This window comes from Garra rufa, chromosome 4 (genome assembly GCF_049309525.1).
Source record: "Garra rufa chromosome 4, GarRuf1.0, whole genome shotgun sequence".
NCBI classification, from domain to species: Eukaryota; Metazoa; Chordata; class Actinopteri; order Cypriniformes; family Cyprinidae; genus Garra; species Garra rufa.
In genome coordinates this window covers 12,062,806-12,077,831 of record NC_133364.1, presented here as the reverse complement: position 1 = coordinate 12,077,831, position 15,026 = coordinate 12,062,806, and the positions used below count along the sequence as shown (strand labels likewise).

At 38.6% G+C, this 15,026-nt stretch overlaps 1 protein-coding gene across 1 annotated transcript; it reads left to right on the top strand.

The window, feature by feature from the left end:
• Positions 1-4,874, top strand: LOC141332760 (scavenger receptor cysteine-rich type 1 protein M130-like). The gene is made up of 10 exons (XM_073837723.1): positions 1-235; positions 360-674; positions 784-1,107; positions 1,184-1,501; positions 1,654-1,956; positions 2,070-2,141; positions 2,347-2,661; positions 2,762-2,968; positions 3,067-3,162; positions 4,840-4,874. Exons 1-10 carry the CDS (start codon positions 1-3, stop codon positions 4,872-4,874), a joined length of 2,220 nt encoding a protein of 739 aa, XP_073693824.1.
• The last annotated feature ends 10,152 nt before the right edge of the window (positions 4,875-15,026 follow it).

Below are 15,026 nucleotides of genomic sequence, written 5' to 3'. Positions count from 1 at the left end.
ATGTCAGTGTGTGACGCTGCCTTTGACCAGCAGGATGCAGAGGTTGTGTGTAGAGAGCTGGACTGTGGGGCTCCTGTACAGGTGCTGGGAGCAGCTGCTTTTGGCAAAGGAGACACTCAAATGTGGACACAAGAGATTCAGTGCAGAGGAAATGAATCTCATATTTCATTCTGTTCAATAACATCACACAAACACAACTGCACCAATGATAATAATGTGGGCCTGATCTGTTCTGGTAATGAATCAATGTTCAGTGTCTCTTTATTTGTTGTTGACAAATATTGTAATCTTACATGTTTTAAATTAAAAATGTGCTAAGCTGTTTAATTAATTATTACTGAACTTTGTATTTTCTTCAGGTTACACTGGGTTCAAACTGGTAAACGGTTCAGACTCTTGTTCTGGAAAAGTGGAGCTTCATTATCTCAGTAAATGGGGCACAGTGCGTGATGCATGCTGGGATATGAGAGCTGCCAGTGTCCTCTGTAGACAGCTGAATTGTGGGATTGCTGTGTCTGTTGTGGGATCAGACTGGTTTGCAGAGGGAAGTGGTGAAATCTGGGCTGATGTGTTTGATTGTGACGGGAATGAAACAAAACTCTCAGAATGTTCCATCTCTTCATGGAGTCGAGCTGAATATTCTCATAGAAGAGATGTTGGAGTCATCTGCTCTGGTAAACTTATTTAATGAGGAGAGTCATGAATATTAATGCCAATGTCAGTATGGTTAAACTACAATACTATGTTCTACCAGTTTAATAATATGTTAGATTTTCTCCTCAGATTCCTCTCTGGCTCTTCATGATGGTCTGGTGCGGTTGTCTGGAGAGAGACAGTGTGAGGGGGAGGTGGAAGTTTTCATTCATCAGGTCTGGAGGAGAGTTCTGCTGGACTCCTGGAGTCTCACTGAATCATCTGTGGTCTGCAGACAGCTGGGCTGTGGCTCTGCACTGAACTTCTTCAGCTCCTCTTCATCCAGTCCTGAACACAGTCATGAGTGTGTGACGGGATTCCAGTGCTCTGGGAGTGAAGCTCATCTGGGGAACTGCAGCTCTCCACAAACTCTCAACTGCAGCTCCACACAACAGCTGTCAATCACCTGCCTTGGTGAGTAGAGCAACATCTGGGCAGATTCTTCAGTTGTTAGTGATCAATAATATGTTTTTCTTTCTCTGAATATCAGGTCGTGGGTCCATCAGGCTGGTGGGTTCTGGGGGAGACTGTGCAGGGAGGCTGGAGGTTTTTCACAGCGGCTCATGGGGGACAGTGTGTGATGACTCCTGGGATATTAAAGATGCCCATGTGGTGTGCAGACAGCTGCAGTGTGGAGTGGCCCTCAGTAACCAGCAGGTACCAGCCTGGTTTGGTCCTGGTTCTGGACCCATATGGCTGGATGAGGTGGAGTGTGAGGGGAATGAGACGTCTCTGTGGAGCTGCTCTTCTCCAGGCTGGGGAAAACATGACTGTAATCATAAGGAGGATGTAGGAGTTGTGTGCTCAGGTAAACAATTTACAGTTCTTATTCAATAAAATGTTAAATCAAATATAGATAGATAGATAAATAGATATTTCAATCAGCCATACATAACATTCAGTGGCTAAAATGAATGGGGTTGGATGAGAGTTTAAAATAGAGCTCATGATTTTATCTAGAGTTTAAGGAGATCAGGTTAACTGAAGGCTGTGAAGGGAATTTGGAGGTTTTCTACAATGGATCCTGGGGTAATGTGTGTTACAACCAGATGGACAGAGACACAGTGACTCTGATCTGTCAAGAGCTGAACTGTGGAAGATCTGGTGTTTTGTCTGCTTCTACATCAAGATTGAAATCAGCTCCTAACTGGCTGGATAAAGTGAAATGTCGGCCACATGATTCAAATCTGTGGCAGTGTCCATCTTTACCCTGGGGACAGAATGACTGCGATAGAGATGAAGTGGCCAAAATCACCTGCTCAGGTAAAACTGATGCATTTTACATACCTAAAAATTACAAGAGTAACCCTTTAAAATGAATGCTTTGAGTATATGCACAGTATATCATATAATATAATATAATATACTGATTACAGAACAGGAGAATCATGAGTCCCCTCGGAGCTATCTGACATTGTTCTCATCTCCCCACCAGAGACAGTGTTCAGGTAAGTTTATTTGATGGCGAAGAATATAAAAATGATAAAAGTCATATGTAATGCATGTATTTAATTGTGTTTTAGGGCTACCAACAGGGTTTAATCTCTCACCACAAACCTACAAATTAACCAATACCCTACTGCAGCTGCAGTTGTTCTGACGTGACTCTGCTGTCAAGTAAACGTCTTCTTGTCTGTGATATGTGTGTTTCAGATCATCTTCCTCTCAGACTGAGTGGAGGGGAGGGCCGGTGCTCTGGGAGGCTGGAGGTGTATCATAACGCTGTGTGGGGCTCAGTCTGTGATGATCAGTGGGACATCAGCGATGCTCAGGTGGTCTGCAGGCAGCTGGGTTGTGGAGCAGCACTGAGGGCTGATGGGAATTCAGTCTTTGGTGCTGGTGAAGGTGTTGTGTGGCTGAACAGAGTCGAGTGCAGAGGGAATGGGATTCACCTGTGGGACTGTCCTCTCTCCCTGAAAAATCATACGGACTGCTCGCACAAAGAGCACGCTGGACTCACCTGCGCAGGTCACAGCAAAACACTATGGAATATAATTTATTTTACTATTTTAGAGCTAATAATATGTGTATATTTAGATCAATAATTATGTTTAACATGTTTTGGCAGATTTGCCAGATTTGTCAGTGTCCACTACTTCTGCCACAACAACATCAGCATCTCCTCCAGTTTCTCCTCCAGTGCGCTCAACATCAGTCACTCCTCCACAAACTCCTCCTTCCCCCCCAGTGCTTGTGATTGTACTGGGAGTTGTGCTCTTCCTGCTCTTAGTGCCACTGCTTATACTGATTCAGCAGAACAGAGTGATGAGGAGAGGTAGGAGGGATCCAGAGACTGTCATATTGTGTCTTATTCAGTGTGTGATCAGTCATATGTTGTAAACTGACAGCAGGTTTGTTTCTCTACACTCACAGCTCTCTCTAAGAGGAGACACAGGATGAAAACTGAGGCCATTTATGAAGAGATTCAGCAAAGGCCCAACAATAGACAAAGTCTCCTTACTCAAAAGGGTGAGTAAATGTTATAGTGTCTGATGTGTTGAGATCAACACTTTATTCAGGGGGTTGAGTGGAGTAAATCACATTTAGTGTGTGGAAATGATATAGGGTTAGTGTTATATGATCTAAAGGAAATACGGCTGATTTGTGATTGTCAATGTGTCTGATGGCTCTACTTTTCTAATAATAGGAAGTGGCCTTTCTGAAGAACAGCATTGTAGGTATGAAGATGCTGATGAGCTTCTATCAGGTTAGATGGCTTAAATATAATAATGTTACCTTCTACATATAAAAACGTGTTTGTTAAATTAGTTCTGAACATTTACAAGTTATCTTAAGAGAGTATAGAATTATATAAATGATAATTAAAATAATGTATTGTTATTTAAATGTATTATAATAATATATTTTGTAAAAGCACAATCTTCAGTAGGAGTCACACCTGACTACTATAATGAGGTCACAACCATGAGAGACGCAAAAGGTCAGTAAATTTGTAACTGACTCACTTATTTAAATCTATCTTTGGCTTGTGAACAGTTCACTCAATCTCTGCTTATTTTGTCTTTGGTGTTGCATAATTTCAAAGAGCAACAAACCACAGAGGATTATGATGATGCGATCACAGCTGGACTGAGACATTCTGCTACAGGTTTATTTCTTTAATTATTTCTTTAGATTTCAACATTATTTGTATGGGTTCAAAATCCAAAATTCATTTTCTATTATTTTGTTGTAGATGGATTACCAGGAAACTATGATGATGTCATCATTGTACAACAGTTTTCCACAAATATTAAAACAGGTGTGGGTCTTAAAATTACCTTGCTAGATTAGAATTCTTTTTCAAATCATATTATAGTGGCATAGACTATTTTCACATGTAATTAATATTAGCCACATTTATATCAGAGGGTGTTCAGGAAGAATATAATGATGTAGAGAATGTCAAGTGATGTTTGTGTGACATGATTGGTGCAATACTTCTACTTTTAAATTCATACCCTGAATTATTTTCATGTTGTGCTAGTAATCTTTTTAAGATCAATTTCTCTGGCCACGTTAGCTGATTTAAATTGACCGCAAATACATAATACTTACAAATAATGATTAGTAATTATAATGAATAAAAAGTATATATTTATATGTAAATTTGATCTTGTTTTCTAGACTATGATGATGTGGGCGAGCCGCCAGGACAACATGGAGGAACTGTATAACTCAAAGCACACCCACCGTCTCAAATACTTTTCCAGTTTTTAAAAGGGTCCACAGAGTTTAAGTGGCTCTATATACTGTAAGCTTTATCTGCAATCCACCAATGTTTTTTATATTATATACAAAAATGTATAAAACATATACAAATTTTATATTCTTACATTTTATATCCAAATCTCCTAAATCAATTACAATTATGCTTTGGTTTTATAATCTTTCCAAAATGTTTTAATTTCTCTTTCCAAACATTAAAAAAAAAATTATGCCATTTTTGTAGTTGCACTGCACTGAAATAATAAAAGAAAATCCTAACATTAAATGAGTTTGTGAATAATTGTTCTATGAAATCGGATTTTTAACAGTTAACACTTCAACTTGAATATGATTCCTTTTAAATGTAGACCCACTCCTGGTGGACTTTTATATTTTGCTTTAAGTCATTGTGAAATTTTTCTTTACATTGTCCTGCAGAGGGAGTTTCTGGTGATCAGAAACACATGGCATGAACCTTTAGTGTTGATTTAATATAGCTTTTTATGTTTGTTTAAATGTATTAGTTTTATATTTGCTTCCAGCTTGATTGTTAATTTAGACTATGTGCATAAGAATTTTCTATTATGTATATGTGTGTACCTGGAAGTTCAGTGCTTAGCAAAAAGGTCTCCGGTTTAAGTCTCGGAGCCAAGAGGTCGCATGTTCTTCATGGGTTTGCTTACAGGTGCTTTGGTTTGTAAATCTAGAGGCTTCCTCCAGGTGCTCTAGTTTTAGACATGCAACATAGGCAGACACTATAAATTTCCTGGGTGTGAGTGAAAATAGGTGTGAATGTTTGTGTGTCGATCCATGTGATGGACTGGCCATCTCTTTAGGTGTCACCCTAGCTGTGGCCTGACACGCTGTGGTAGGCTCCAGCCCATCATGACCCTTCAGAGGATGAAGTTCAATATAAATAGTATATGATAGTAGACATTTTTGTAGTAGCTTTAGTAGAAATGAAGCACACTGACTCTCTCTGCTGGTCATAAAGTGAACAACATGCTTATCTTATGGTTTTTGTGGGCCTTCTGAAACCACCTGCGGAATGAGGTAAATTTCACATTAGTAGGGCTGTCCCCGAATAGTCGAAGATTCGATGCATCGATATGCGGAGCCTGATTCGACCACCGATCTCACAGTCGAATCTTCGCGGGTGAAACGAGCATCACACCATTTTGGCAATATAGGGGTGCTCAATGTCTAACTGCACACAGAACTACTAGATTTTGTACGGACATATTAAGTTATATACAGCCTTAGATTATGATAATGCAGTAAAAACAAAAGTGAAAAGAAAGAAGCGTTCAATAAATATTTTTAACGTGTTTGTGAACAAATCCAACCACCCCTGGGACAGATTTAATTTTCACTTGCCCTGATCCATGATGAGATGAGGACGGCAGGGATTAGGCGGCGATCACACCGAACGCGTGTTTGCCGTTGGAGGCGCCTCTTTTGAATGGTTTTCTGTTGGCAGTGAGCGTTCTGCGCTCCGTTAATGCGTCCCCGGCGCCTCGCGTTTTTGCAGGAGCGCTCTGAGCGCCTGAAGTTGAAAAAAAATATCAACTCTGAGCGGAAAAACGCCCAACGTTATTCGCGTTCTTTCCCATTGTCCAATCTTTCGGGTCTTCGAAAGTTTACCGTCGCTTAAAAAGTCCGGAGACTGCAAGAAATAGAGGAGAAACCTTTGGTGTCTATCATGGGAAACCAGGGGCTGTATTATTTAGGGTTTCTACTAATATGACAGTTTAATTAAATGCAAATGCAGTTCGCGCTATAATCCTTTGATTTGACTGACAGGACAGCTGTTTTGGTCGTTGCTTAGCAAAAAAGGCAGTGCTGTGCGCCTTGCGTTTTTAGAACTAAAAGACGCGTTCTGTCTTTTTATTTAAACCTAAATAAGTTTGTCTGTCAGTTGGCAGGCAGTTTTGGTCGCTTTATTAAAAGTTGTTGCTGTGTGCAGTGTGTAAAATAAAATAAAAATTGTTTTACCCTCCTGCTGACTATAGTGTCGTGTCCCTCCTATCCCATTCACACACACACATAAGCCTAGATGATTCGACTATCGGTCGACTATAGAAAGATTCGAAAATTCTGATTCGACTATGAAAATTCTTAGTCGGGGACAGCCCTACACATTAGTCAAATAATTTTTTTATTACATAAAATATTTAACTAAAGATATATAAACATATAAGCTAAACATATATTTACAATATTATTCATTGTAAAGACTTGAGTTTATGTACTAATGTCATCCTAACGTGTGCACTAATAGACATTTTTAGGACATATTCAGTTATTTATCAGTGCTTGATCTTGTCTCTACAGGTGTTGGGCTTTGATGCTGTAAATAAACTGGAGAGTTTCCTGTCTCCTGTAAGTCTTATATACTTACATATAAATATATATATATATATATATATATATATGCATGTGTGTGCTTCCCCTCAGTGAGTCGTTTTGATGTGTGGGGAGGAGGAGTTCATCAGTACTCACAGGTTTGATATATATGGTAAAAATCAAAAAGCCTCCTCTGATTTGTCAGTGAAGTTGTTTGATGATTTCCTCTGTTGTGTCTAATAAGGTAATAGCGAGTGTGATTGGAGGGTGTTGGGCCTCTTTCTCTCTCATTAAGAGGATGCCTGTACTTCTGGATCATCAGCGCGGAGAAGCTGTACTGGATGTTGAGTTAAATATGCTGAGGATGATGGAACAATGCCTGACATTCATTTTACTGTCTGCAGTTGCAATACTGATCACAGCTGGTAAGTATAAATAAAATGAAAGAATGAAATTATTTCCAGAAATTTATTTTAGAAATGAATTGGGGTAATATTGTGTTCTTTAATCACAAATTAAACTGTACTGTAATGTGTTGTTTTGGATGACAGCATATATTGTCACTTTATTTTTAATGTGATTCTGTGTTGCTCAACATCATTATCAAAATATTATTTGTTATTTATGGAAAAGATGCCATTTGTTACTATTGTTTTCCTGTCCTCTTGTCTTGTGATTGCAATTTAATTTTAATTAAACATGTTGCCTCAAAAAAAAAAAAAAAAAAAAAAAAATCACATATGTTCACACATTTGGAAACATTTCAGTATTAACAGCAAAGTTCTGATAGGATAAACACTGATTTTGAAGTATTACAGACAAACATTTTAGCTTGAGCGAGTCCCGTGAACATTTACCAAGGAAAAAATTAATTGCTTGTTCACAATGCAGCAGAATAAATGCTATATTATGCTATGTCAAGATCACAAGGAAATTAAATTGTCATCACAGAAATACGAGACAGAAAAAACTCTAAATGCCTTTAAGTATTTCTTTGTTGTCTTTTTACACAGAATCTTTTTTTAATAGCTAAAGGGCTCAGCTGCAGAAGAACTATGTCGAGGGAAAATATAATTATATTAAACAAAATACACCAGGTTTAATTTTACTCAATCACCATAATAATTATGTTTACCCCAAAAATAAATTTTAGCTTGTTCCTCCCCTTAAAATAAATAAATGTGACCCTTGACCACAAAACCAGTCATAAGGTTAAATTTTACAAAACTGAGATGTATACATCATATGAAAGCTCAATAAATAAGCTTTCTATTGATATATGGTTTGTAAGGATAGGACAATATTTGGCCGAGGTACATCTATTTGAAAATCTGGAATCTGAGGGTGCAAAAAAATCTAAATACTGAGAAAATCACCTTTAAGTCACCTTCAAGTTCTTAACAATGCATATAACTAATCAAAAATTACATTTTGATATATTTATAGTAGGAATTTTACAAAAAAATCTTCATGGAACATGATCTTTACTTAATTTCCTAATGATTTTTGGCATAAAAGAAAAATCAATAATTTTGACCCATACTATGTATTTTTGGCTATTGCTACAAATATACCCCAGCGACTTAAGACTGGTTTTGTGGTCCAGGGTCACAAATAAATAAAAAATCTGCGTTAGTGAGACAGTTACAATAGAAGTGAAAAGGCCAATCCGTAAGCCTTAAAATACTCTAGTTTAGACATAAGAAAAGAAAATGTTAACATGATTTTATTTATTAATTTATTTAAACATAGGGAGGAGTCATCAATGTTTATATTACACAGTATACCAATAAATTATTATGTTTGAGCTCAACTGTTGTGAAATCTCAATATTCATTTAGAAATTTAGATGTGCCACCCTTAACCAGTTGTCTCATTTTGTAATTTTCACTCTCTCATTATTGTTTCTCTATATTTAGATCATGTAAATGTGAGGTTGGTTGGTGGTCACAGTCGCTGTGCTGGTCGAGTGGAGGTTCTTCATAGAGGTCAGTGGGGAACAGTGTGTGATGATGGCTGGGATATGGCTGATGCTGGAGTGTTGTGTAGAGAACTAGACTGTGGAGAACCTGTAGATGCTCTCAGTGGTGCTCATTTTGGACAAGGATCAGGACCAATCTGGATGAGTGCTGTATGTCTTGGTTTAGAGTCCACATTAAAGAACTGTGGGTCATTTGGATGGGGTAAAAGCGACTGTGATCATTCTAATGATGCTGGAGTTATCTGCTCAGGTAAAGTATTATACATATTTTTATTCATATCTATGTAAGATTTTTGTGCTTGAATAATAAATACATTTTATATGTGTGTTTTCTTTTTGTGATTTTACATTATTTACTTAACCAATGGTTTTGTTGATTGTGTTTTTCTTAGAAGTCAGGCTGGTTGGAGATTCTCGGTGCTCTGGGAGGTTAGAGATACTTCATGATCAGATGTGGATGTCAGTGTGTGATGCTGCCTTTGACCAGCAGGATGCAGAGGTTGTGTGTAGGGAGCTGGACTGTGGGGCTCCTGTACAGGTGCTGGGAGCAGCTGCTTTTGGCAAAGGAGATGCTCAGATGTGGACACAAGAGATTCAGTGCAGAGGAAACGAGTCTCAGATTCACCTCTGTCAAACATCACCATCAGTCATAAGCAACTGTTCTCAGGAACAAAACATTGGTTTGCTGTGTGCTGGTAAGAGTTCACAGCACAGTGCCGTTTCATCCATATTAAACTCAATATAATGTCCAACTTGATTTAAGTTTATAGAGCACATTTTAAATTGACACCCACGTTTTCTATTGCTCTCTTTTATGCATTCACAGACATAATAAATGTGAGGTTGGTTGGTGGTCACAGTCGATGTGCTGGTAGAGTGGAGGTTCTTCACAGAGGTCAGTGGGGAAGAGTGTGTGACATTGGTTGGGATTTGGCTGATGCTGCAGTGGTGTGTAGAGAGCTGGACTGTGGAGAACCTCTAGACTTTCTGACTGATGGTCATTTTGGACAAGGATCAGGACCAGTTTGGATAAAAAATGCATTGTGTAATGGATCTGAGTCCACACTTAAAAAATGTGGATTTATACCATTGAGTTATCATGACAATTGTCCTGATAAAAATGTTCAAGTCATTTGTTCAGGTAAACTAAAAACTCCATATTATAGTACAAAACATTTATTTTTTCCTGTGACCATTTCCACATTCTCTTTTTACCACTTTGCTGTTATAATCAGGGGCCTTGTTAAAAATAAACATCAACAGCTTGTTTAGAACTATACATTCTAATGTAATTAATGTAGCAGGTGCCGCAAAGAACAGTGCAAGTTTTGGTGACTTCCCCAGAATCCTCACATTTTGCTGACAAAGTTAGTTTTTTTTTTCTGTTGTTTAGGAATAGCAGTGTCTATCCTGTTTCATCCTTATTACTTTACTATGACTGGATGGAGCAATTTTCTTAAAAAGATATTTCACCCCAAAAATGAAAACCTGTGTCTCCTGTTGATATATTGAGGTCTTATGAAGCAAAATGATCAATCTGTGCTTACAACAGTATAGTGTGTAATCCGTAGTCTCAGGCAAACGGTCATGAGTGATGTCCGGTTTATAAACATATCATTTTTTGGAACTGGTTCTTTTTGGACCAGTTCATCAAATTGGACTGAACCATCTGAAACAGTTCAGGGCTCAAGCAGCACAGATCTACAAGTTACTCCATCAAAACTCACTTTTGCACTGGCTTGACAGTCACTCTGACTCAAAATGAGCCAAAATACCAGTGTATAGTATCCTATGATGCTGTTTTTTGCCAACTGAGTTGCAGTTGGAGGAGTTGTAGTTCCTCCAACAGTCACTGTACTGAGAAATTAGTTCCGGCTCGGACCAAAGACCGATGAGCACTTGAATAAAGGGGTGAAATGTAAGTTTTTATGGTTTTTCTTTGTTTATGTAAAATGGTAAGCTGATGAAAACCGGTTCGCTATCGATACTTCACTCGTACTGAGTCTGCTAAGACGCTATGGGAAAAATAAGTTTTTCTCCTGATCTCAAGCCTTTTTCAGTAACGCAGTGTAACTGCACGGCCATTGGTTTATGCAGTATAATTTAAAAACGAACCAATGGCCATGAAACCCACTAGAATGGATGGGTACCATCTGGCTATAACCGGGTGCTTTGTCATAAAATCTTCCGATTTCTTCAGCATTTCTTCTCCTTCAGCGATGACATTCTCTGCTGATTTCCGCTGACTACAAGTGCCTTCTTGCTGTTAACACGCCTTGCAGTGGAACAAGTGATCTCTCTCTCTGCTCGGCTGATTTGCCACTCTTCCCCCCGCCTTCAGCGGTGTACAGCAGTGATCCCGCTTACCCTGCCGCCATCGGACGAACATTACCTAAGAACATTAAAAGACTACATTTCCAAACTTCTCACAAGTGCTTTGTCCCCTTGCAGTGAACAGTCACTCAAACCAATTTAACCCCCGGTCAAACGGGCCGAGGCTTGGCAGGCCATCCCCGGAGTGTCAGGTAATAAATTGGATTTTGGGGTTATTCACTTCACAAGACAATATGGCACCCTTAGCCTAAGCTGTGGGCTCTGAACATTTGGCTACTTGATGGGAGTCTGTAAACCTCCCAGAGCCTGTTCTAAATGCTATTTCTCAGACTAGGGCTCCGTCTACAAGATGCCTTTATTAAGTGGTCTGTTTTCTCCACCTGGTGCTTCACTCATGGTGAAGTCCCATTTGCCTGCAACATATCAGTTATATTGTCCTTCCTGCAGTAGCTGCTGGATAAGGGGTGCTCCCCATCCACGCTCAGGGTCTATGTAGCAGCTATAGCAGCCTCCCATGCTCCTATAGTGGGCCAGTCAGTGGGCAGGAACAACTTAGTCTGTTTTTTGAGGGGGCCAGGAGGCTAAATCCACTCACCCTTTCACTGTCTCTACATGGGATCTTCCCACTGTTCCCTTTGAGCCGCTATATGTCTGCTGTAAACAAACTCGTGAACTGAACCAGTTAACTGAAACAAACTGTCCGAAAGAACTAGTTCACAGAAAAGAACAGTATTTTGAAGTTGGGCAGCTGCTGACTTGCATTTTATGAATCTCCAAGAATCACAGTTTCAGCTAAAAATCTTCTTTAAAAAAACTCACCCTGGATGGCCAGAGGGTGAGTAAATTACCAGCAAATTTTATTTTGGGGTGAATTATTCCTTTAAGAAAAAAAAAAAAACATGACATGAAATCTTTCACATGATAGTGTACAGTAGTTAGTCATTTATCTTTTATTTCAGAGGATCAAAAAATATAATGTCTCATAATAGGTGATTTTGTCCCCAGAGAGTCAGTATTAATTTCCTTAACTGAAATGTTTTTCTTTCAGGTGTCAGGCTGGTTGGAGGTTCTCGCTACTCTGGGAGGTTAGAGATACTTCATGGTCAGTCGTGGATGTCAGTTTGTGACGCTGCCTTTGACCAGCAGGATGCAGAGGTTGTGTGTAGAGAGCTGGACTGTGGGGCTCCTGTACAGGTGCTGGGAGCAGCTGCTTTTGGCAAAGGAGACACTCAGATGTGGACACAAGAGATTCAGTGCAGAGGAAATGAATCTCAGATTCACCTCTGTCCTACATCACCATCACATGACAACAACTGTTCTCATGACAACAGTGTTGGTCTGACGTGTGCAGGTTTGATTTTGTTTTTTTCTCATTCTTTACCTTTGCCCATTTTTTTTCTTTTTTTTTTTTTTTTTTACCTTTCTCCATTTGTTTTTTGATGCCCTCTCAATTTATTATATAGGTAATTTTAGAGTGAGGTTGGTTGGTGGTCACAGTCGCTGTGCTGGTAGAGTGGAGGTTCATCATAGAGGTCAGTGGGGAACAGTGTGTGATTTTGGCTGGGATATGCCTGATGCTGCAGTAGTCTGTAGAGAGCTGGACTGTGGAGAACCTGTAGATGCTGTGGGTGGTGCTCACTTTGGACAAGGATCAGGACCAATCTGGAAACATCTCAAGTTATGTACTGGATCAGAATTTACACTGATGATGTGTGCATCAGTTGAATGGGGTATTTATGACTGTGATCATACTAAGGATGCAGGAGTCTTCTGCGCAGGTACTTTTTTTATTTTCTTATTTCACTTACATTACACTGAAAAAAGTGCCCAGATATTCTTTAATTAAACATTGTCTTTTTGTGAAAAAAAAGCATTGTTTTTAAAACAATTATTTAAACCACGTGTCAGATGTCATTGAATACATTACTGGTCAACATTTTAGAATATGATTTTGTAACGTTTTTGGAAGTCTTATGCTAACAAGGCTGTATTTATTTGATGAAAAATACAATTAAAACAGTAACATCATGAAATTTTCTTATGATTTAAATTAAATGTTTATATATTTTTTTTATATATTTTAAAATGCCAAAGTCATTGCTCCAGTCTTCAATATAACATATAACATATTGGGGAAACAATATTTTGTGGAAATTGTGATTTTTTTTTTTTTTATGTTTATATACAGACAAAAAGCTAGCACAAGAACATGCTTATACTAGGACTTTTACAAGCATGTTTTTGAAGAATGCATACTATTTACTTATCATTATCAACAAAATCCTGTCCAGTATTGCACAGCTTAAGTTTGGATTGACATGAGAGTGAGTAAATGATGACATTTTCTTTGTTTTTGCTTATTTATTTATTTTTATGTATTTTATTTATTTATTTTTGGTGTACTAATCCTTTAAATTAACTCTTCATAAATCATTTGATTATTTTACCTTAATTGCTTTTCCGAGTAAGAAATGGTGCTTTTTAGCTTACCAGTAATGACAAGGTTTAAACAATGAGATAATGTTTATGAACACGTTTTCACATTTGTTTTAAAAATTACTTTCTCATATTACTTCTCATATTATTCATATCATATTATTTCTCATATTACTTCAGACGTCAAGCTTACTGAAAAATAACTGCAATATTTTGTGTTAATAAACATCACATCTTCTCCTCAGATTCCTCTCTGGCTCTTCATGATGGTCTGGTGCGGTTGTCAGGAGAGAGACAGTGTGAGGGGGAAGTGAAAGTTTTCATCCATCAGGTTTGGAGGAGAGTTCTGCTGGACTCCTGGAGTCTCACTGAATCCTCTGTGGTCTGCAGACAGCTGGGCTGTGGCTCTGTGCTGAACTTCTACAGCTCCTCTTCATTCAGTCCTGAACACAGTCATGAGTGTGTGATGGGCTTCCAGTGCTCTGGGAGTGAAGCTCATCTGGGGAACTGCAGCTCTCCACAAACTCTCAACTGCAGCTCCACACAACAGCTGTCAATCACCTGCCTTGGTGAGAACAACAACATCTGGGCAGATTCTTCAGTTGTTAGTGATCAACAATGGGTTTTTCTTTCTCTGAAAATCAGGTCGTGGGTCCGTCAGGCTGGTCGGTTCTGGAGGAGACTGTGCAGGGAGGCTGGAGGTTTTTCACAGCGGCTCATGGGGGACAGTGTGTGATGACTCCTGGGATATTAAAGATGCCCATGTGGTTTGCAGACAGCTGCAGTGTGGAGTGGCCCTCAGTAACCAGCAGGTACCAGCCTGGTTTGGTCCTGGTTCTGGACCCATATGGCTGGATGAGGTGGAGTGTGAGGGGAATGAGACGTCCCTGTGGAGCTGCTCTTCTCCAGGCTGGGGAAAACATGACTGTAATCACAAGGAGGATGTAGGAGTCATGTGCTCAGGTAAACAGTGAAAAATAAACAATAGCAAATTTATTTATATATATATAAATATATTATGTGTGTAAATATATATATATCCCCCAGGGATCATACAAAATGCATGTTATTGTTTATTAAGTACTGACCTGAATAAGATATTTCACACAAAATATGTTTACATATAGTCCACAAGAGAAAATATTAGTTGAATTTATAAAAATTACCCAATTCAAAGGTCTACATCCTCTTGATTCTTTATATTGTGTTCTTACTTTAATGAGCCCACGCCCCTATTTTTATATATATTTATTTAAACATATGGTTATTAGATATTTTAACAACACATTCACATATCCATAATGGCCGAAATATTTTCTTTTTTGTGATTTTAAAAATTTCTTTTTTTCTGTCTAGAGAGATCAGGTTAACTGAGGGCTGTGAAGGGAATGTGGAGGTTTTCTACAATGGTTCCTGGGGAAATTTGTGCTGGAACCAGATGGAAAAAGACACAGTGAGTTTGATCTGTCAAGAGCTGAACTGTGGAAGATCTGGTGATTTTTCTGATTCAGTATCAAGAGTGAAATCA

What these genes read in the sequence shown, in the direction of transcription:
- LOC141332760 (XM_073837723.1), top strand. Translation starts at nt 1, where the DNA reads ATGTCAGTGTGTGACGCTGCCTTTGACCAGCAGGATGCAGAGGTTGTG. An exon ending in CGCTGGACTCACCTGCGCAG is followed by an intron (nt 2,662 to 2,761) that starts GTCACAGCAAAA and finishes ATGTTTTGGCAG; the next exon opens with ATTTGCCAGATTTGTCAGTG. An exon ending in AAGTCTCCTTACTCAAAAGG is followed by an intron (nt 3,163 to 4,839) that starts GTGAGTAAATGT and finishes ATTGTCCTGCAG; the next exon opens with AGGGAGTTTCTGGTGATCAG.